At 41.1% G+C, this 5,532-nt stretch overlaps 1 protein-coding gene across 1 annotated transcript; it reads right to left on the bottom strand.

The window, feature by feature from the left end:
• Nucleotides 1-1,903: 1,903 nt before the first annotated feature.
• Nucleotides 1,904-5,149, bottom strand: adra2a (adrenoceptor alpha 2A). The gene is made up of 2 exons (XM_084930798.1): nt 4,856-5,149; nt 1,904-4,677 (listed from the first exon to the last, which is right to left on the bottom strand). The coding sequence occupies exon 2, from the start codon at nt 4,466-4,468 to the stop codon at nt 3,182-3,184; it is 1,287 nt and encodes a 428-aa protein (XP_084786924.1). The 5' UTR covers nt 4,469-4,677; nt 4,856-5,149; the 3' UTR covers nt 1,904-3,181.
• Between the last annotated feature and the right edge of the window lie 383 nt (nt 5,150-5,532).

The following is a 5,532-nucleotide window of genomic DNA, read 5'->3' as shown; positions in this document are numbered from 1 at the left end:
CACTAATCTATAAAGTGACAATACGAAACCACTGCAATCTGCTCAGCGCCAAAAAACAGATGGATACTGTAACTAGTGATATTTCTCTCAGGAGTTAGCTAGAATCCAAAAACTGAGCAAAAATGACAGTAAATATTGGATTATGTTCATCAGCTGTTCCGCAACCCAGCTTCAGTTGAATCATGTTCCTGTCACACAGCTGCCGTTTGCATAAATAAGCAACTAAAAGGGTTGCCATATCAATTTACAGGGCAATATGTTGGTTTTGTTTTGACCTTCCCACTTATTAATGTCAGTAATTGTCAGTTTAGAAATTTAATTAATGTTTATGTTAAGCAAAATGACTTTAGTTACACAGGATTGTGTATCTATTAATATTAGCTCATACCAGCATGCTGGTCACACCACATCAGTGTATATATACTGTATATATGTTACTATAGCAGTATGCACACTGTCCATATACACCAGCAACAGTATGCAGTATTTATAAAAATCAATATTATGTTAATTATAAGAAGAAGCAAAAAAAATAGCATGGTTCATTTCAATTTAATTCAATTTTATTTATATAGGGCCAAATCACAATAATAGGTGCTTTATACTGCAAGGTAGAGACTCAACAATACAATATAGAGAAAACCCCAACAATCAAACAACCCCCTATGAGCAAGCACTTGGAGATAGTGGGAAGGAAAAACTCACTTTTAACAGGAAGAACCCAGAACCAGGCTCAGGGAGGGGCGGCCATCTGCTGGGACTAGTTGGGGCCGAGAGGAGGAATGAGATGGTAAATTTTTTAGATCTAACCAGGAACTCTGTCAATGTACTGTAAAGTTCTGTGAATATGAGTATTTCATTATGAAATACTTCAAAAAGTAAGTAGTGATACTTCACTTTTGTAAGGATACAAAACATCTAAACTTCCTAAATAAGTTCAGTTTAGTTTTAACTTGATGTTTAATCCTATGAGTTGGCTACTCTTTCTTGACGATGGATATTTCACAACAAATATCAATGTGTATCTTTCTGTTATGAGAATTCTCCAGCAAAAACATATGAAGAGCTTATGTTCTCAACCTGCAACCTCACAGGAAGTAGAAGGACTTAAATCAGGCTCTGGGGAATCAATGAAAAACTCTCTGCTCTGGGTATTGTAAAAACGTAACAACAAACATGTTGATTTAGGTCATAGTTTGTAACTGGCATTAATTAGGACACAGCACCCCAAGAGAATTTATTACAAATAGACTGACAGCAAAAGCTTGGCTTTCCTGTCCATTTCGAAACAAGTGACCAGAATTTGAGAAGACTTGACTTTGATGTATTAGTTCTGTAACCTTTATTGACACCCATCTCTCTGGTAAAGTTTTCTTTTCTTTTCTTTTCTACAACATAACAAAATCTCCCAGAAAATTTCTCCTCACATTCAAAATGAGCATGGAGTATCAGCACGACTGCAAACATGTCTGTCCAGTGGGAGCTCACCCCCTGTGTTTATATGTGCTTCAAATACACTTGCACATTCTCACACACATGCACTGCCTTTTTCTCACAGACTCACCACACTTATACATGTTGTAAACGTGCAGAGAAACACTCCCCCGGCTAAATATAAGTGTACATCAGGCTGTGTTGGATAAGGTGGATACACAGTTAGAAAAACTCCCAAAAGACCATTTAGCTTTCTGAGGACTGTGCTGCTCAACTGCCTTCCTGACAGTCAAAAGGAATCCATTTACATACTCCTCCTCTGCAGGGAAAAGCTATGCTCTCTGTATTCGATGCACAGATTATAGTTACTCAATTGTTTTTTTTCACCCGCTCTTCGAAGTCTGATGGAGGGAAGACAGTGAAAAGAGAGAGAGAGAGAGCAAAAGAGAGATGAACCAGTCAATCAGGATCTGGTTTGACAGGCTGCGTGTCTTTATTTAATGACGCATACTGTGGTAGCACAAGACAACAAATGAACCGTTACTTCTTATCATCCAAAACGAACTTTGAAATCTAAAGCTCCACTAGACAGACTTGGGATGGGAAAAAAAGATTAGAAGGGTAATTTAATTTGACATCTTCCCAAAAAGAAAAAAGTCAAGCATCTTATCACAATCTTTGTTAATTCAAAGAGCAAAAGAACATTTGCACATGTTCTGTTCAGGCTCATTAAGAGCTAAGCTCTTTGTTAATCTCTTGCAAAGGTCAGATTCAACAGACCTGCGTATTTGCACTTTTCTGTTGGAGCATCCAATTCACTGTACAAGAAGGTTTTCACACCCTTGCACGGGTGGCACGTGGGACCGCTTTATTTTCTCCTTTGGAAACTCTTTAACCCGTGATCATTTTCTGAGAACAAATTCAGACGTTTTCTTTTGTTCGTGCTGCCTTTGTGCCATTTTATTACACGCCTCTAGTGTGTTTTGTGTGAATAAGTAAACACACAGTAACATACTGTAAATTATAACATGTCATCACCAGTCTGAAGTTTTATATGGCTCCTTGAAACTGCTTCAGGAAATGGCCTTTATTTACTCTTTAAAAGGGTCTGCATTTTTTCCCACACCGCCATCATCATCATCATTATCTTAACCGTCATCAACATCATATCATAAAAAAATGCACAATACTGTATCCATAACAACAAAAATAGAGACAAATATTCAGACAGATCATTTTGTACAATACACTTTCATAAAATACAATACATATCATGGACTTCACTGTGTTTGTTTCTTTTATAAAAATACAAAGAGCAGTTACAATAAAACATGTTCTCGCTGTGGTGTTCGGTACTTTAAGCCTCTTTTTTGTGTGAACTTGGTCAATGTTGAGGCTGTGGGTGGCAGACGTTTCGAAAAGATGCTGCAAGACATGAGAGAAGTTAGCCTTCAGTTCTTTCTGTTGTATTTCATAGAATGTTTCTTAACCCAAACAACAATCTTTCTGAAATCTTACCATATATTTGTGTTGCTCAAACCTAGAAAAGCATAAAAGAAAACAAGATTTTCTGCCAGAAAGTTCTAAAGGCAAACTTTTCCCACTAGTGCACAGGAAGCTCATCCTGGCAAAGCTTTTCCAAGCAGTAACACCTAGAGCAAACTGGTGATCCATGCACAAAGATCAATGTCTTTTACAATTTATGTACAGGATGGCAAAAAAGAATGTATGTACAAGATCAAGTCCATCATACATATCTCCTAGTGTCCCTCCTGCACAGAATCTTTTTGAATGACCTCCGGAAGTCGTTGTTGAAGATGGTGTAAATGATGGGGTTCAGTGCACTGTTGCAATAGCCGAACCAGAAGAAAAACTTGAACAGTTTTTCAGGGACACAGCAGGACAGACACAGTGTCTTCAGCATGTATGTAAAGAAAAAGGGAAACCAGCAGATCACAAATGCTCCAATGACCACTGCCAGGACGAAAGTGAAGCGTTTCTCTCGGTTCTGACGGCCTTTCCAGCGGCTGCCTTTGGTGCTCGGCTCGCGCTTTCTGACATCATCTTCCCCTGGTTTGATTTGACTCAGTCTGGGTTTCCCCTTGGTCGATTTTTTTTTTATTGAGCATGGATTGTTCATATGATGATCAGAGGAGGATGAGTCCTCAATGTCCACCCCGTTGGCCTCACCTTTCTCATCCTCTGCACCATCGCCTCGTTTCACTTCCTCCTTCAGTTTGATGACCTGTTCGCCATTCAGCTTGTCATGATCCTCATCATCCCCCATGCCGTTCTGCTTCTGGTTGGAAGCAGCGACGGTGGCAGCCTTTGGCAGATCCTTTCGCTTTCTGTCTCCGGGTGGTGCTCGCGTCCTCTTTTTGGCAATCTGGTAGATCCGAATATAGACCAGAACCATGATGATGCAAGGGAGGAAGAAAGACCCGATGCAGGAGGAGATGACATACCATTTCTCATCATTGATCCTACACGAAGGTTTAGTAACATTAGTAAAACTGTTATTATTGTTATAATCATTTTCAGTATTCTTGTCTTTCTTCATGGTGATTAGAGGTGGGAAGGATATAACTGCTGCAATAACCCACACAATGAAGATGATGCATTTGATGCGACGCGGTGTCCTTTTCAGGTTGTACTCGATGGCCTGGGTGATGGACCAGTAGCGGTCTAAGCTGATAGCACAAAGGTGGGCAATGGAGGCAGTGCAGAAGAGAACATCAAGTGCAAGATAGATCTCACACCACACTCCACCGAAGTACCAGTATCCCATGAGCTCATTGGCCAAGGAGAAAGGCATCACAAGGGTAGCCACTAAAATGTCTGCTGATGCCAGAGACACCAAGAATAAGTTCTGGGGAGCCCGCAGGGCCCGGCTTGTAAACACAGCTATGACCACCAGGACATTACCAAACACTATCAACAGGATCATGATCGCCACCAGCACTGTGAGTGGCAGGGCAATCTGGAGGGTGTAAACTTTCATGTCTGTCTGGTTGGTCTCCATAGCACACTCCATTGGAGCAGGTTGACCCACTGCCTATCTGAGTTCACCTGAGGTTAACAAATATCATCCACCAGGAAGGACAGAGCTTGTAGCTCACAGCAGGGATGAGGAAAGGAAGCAAATGAATCACTCCTCTGGGGCTTTCCTCAGCTTTTTCTCTTTCATTGTGCACTGCCTCCTCCAAGAATTAGCCCTTATTATTTAAAAGGCTGACAGTTCATCTGAAAATATGAGGCAACACAAAGAAACAAACATCAGATCCTTCAGTGCTTACAATTCTGTTCTCGCTTAACTATGACATGACTTATGTACTAATATCACCTGTCTGAGACATTAGGTGAGCACTTGAACCTGAGTAACACTGAGAAAAGAGCGTAAAAAAGAGCGGAGCAGCCTTACCTGAGATGAAGGGCAGTGGCACAACGTGTCCAGTGCATGAGAGGCACAGGCATTAAAAAACTGTCAGTGGGTAACTTCTTCAGGCAGACCGTTTGAAAGAAAAGAGGCTCCATGTGGCAGATGAAGCGTTTCCTCTGCGTCTCCTCTCTCTCTCCTCACACAATGATCTCTGTGCTGCATCTAGTTGTGCTCAGTAGCGGACCTAATAGAGCGCTAATCATGTTATCCCGGGCGCTGCCGTGCTTCTGTCTGCGTGTGGAGTTTCTCTCCTCAGTGTTAACCAGTGCGCCACTCCCTCTCTTTATATTCCGCACGCTGCAAAAAGTGTCCCCATCACCGGGCCACTGTGCTTCCGCGGAGTGTCAACACTGGCTTTTTGTCATGACATGTTTATCTGGCAACATATCGCACACAAAATACGGTCTGCAAGCTTAGTGCAACGGGGAGGTATTAAATGAGGCGGAGATGGAAAAGAAAAGAAAAGAAAAGAAAAGAAAAGAAAAGAAAACTTGTGCAACTTCTGAACGAAATAACAGGTATATCTGCAGAATCTTTTTTGTTTAATTTCATTTGTTCCCCTTCAAGAATTACTGCTCCAGGTGTTTGACATGATGCCTCGTGATCCTGATTTTTAAAACGAAAAAACAGAGTAAATAGATACTAAAGGCAGAATTACT

The sequence above is a fragment of the Perissodus microlepis genome, chromosome 6, assembly GCF_051167445.1.
Source record: "Perissodus microlepis isolate ML-2025 ecotype Zambia chromosome 6, ASM5116744v1, whole genome shotgun sequence".
Classification (NCBI taxonomy): Eukaryota; Metazoa; Chordata; class Actinopteri; order Cichliformes; family Cichlidae; genus Perissodus; species Perissodus microlepis.
This window is presented reverse-complemented; position numbering and strand designations above follow the sequence as displayed.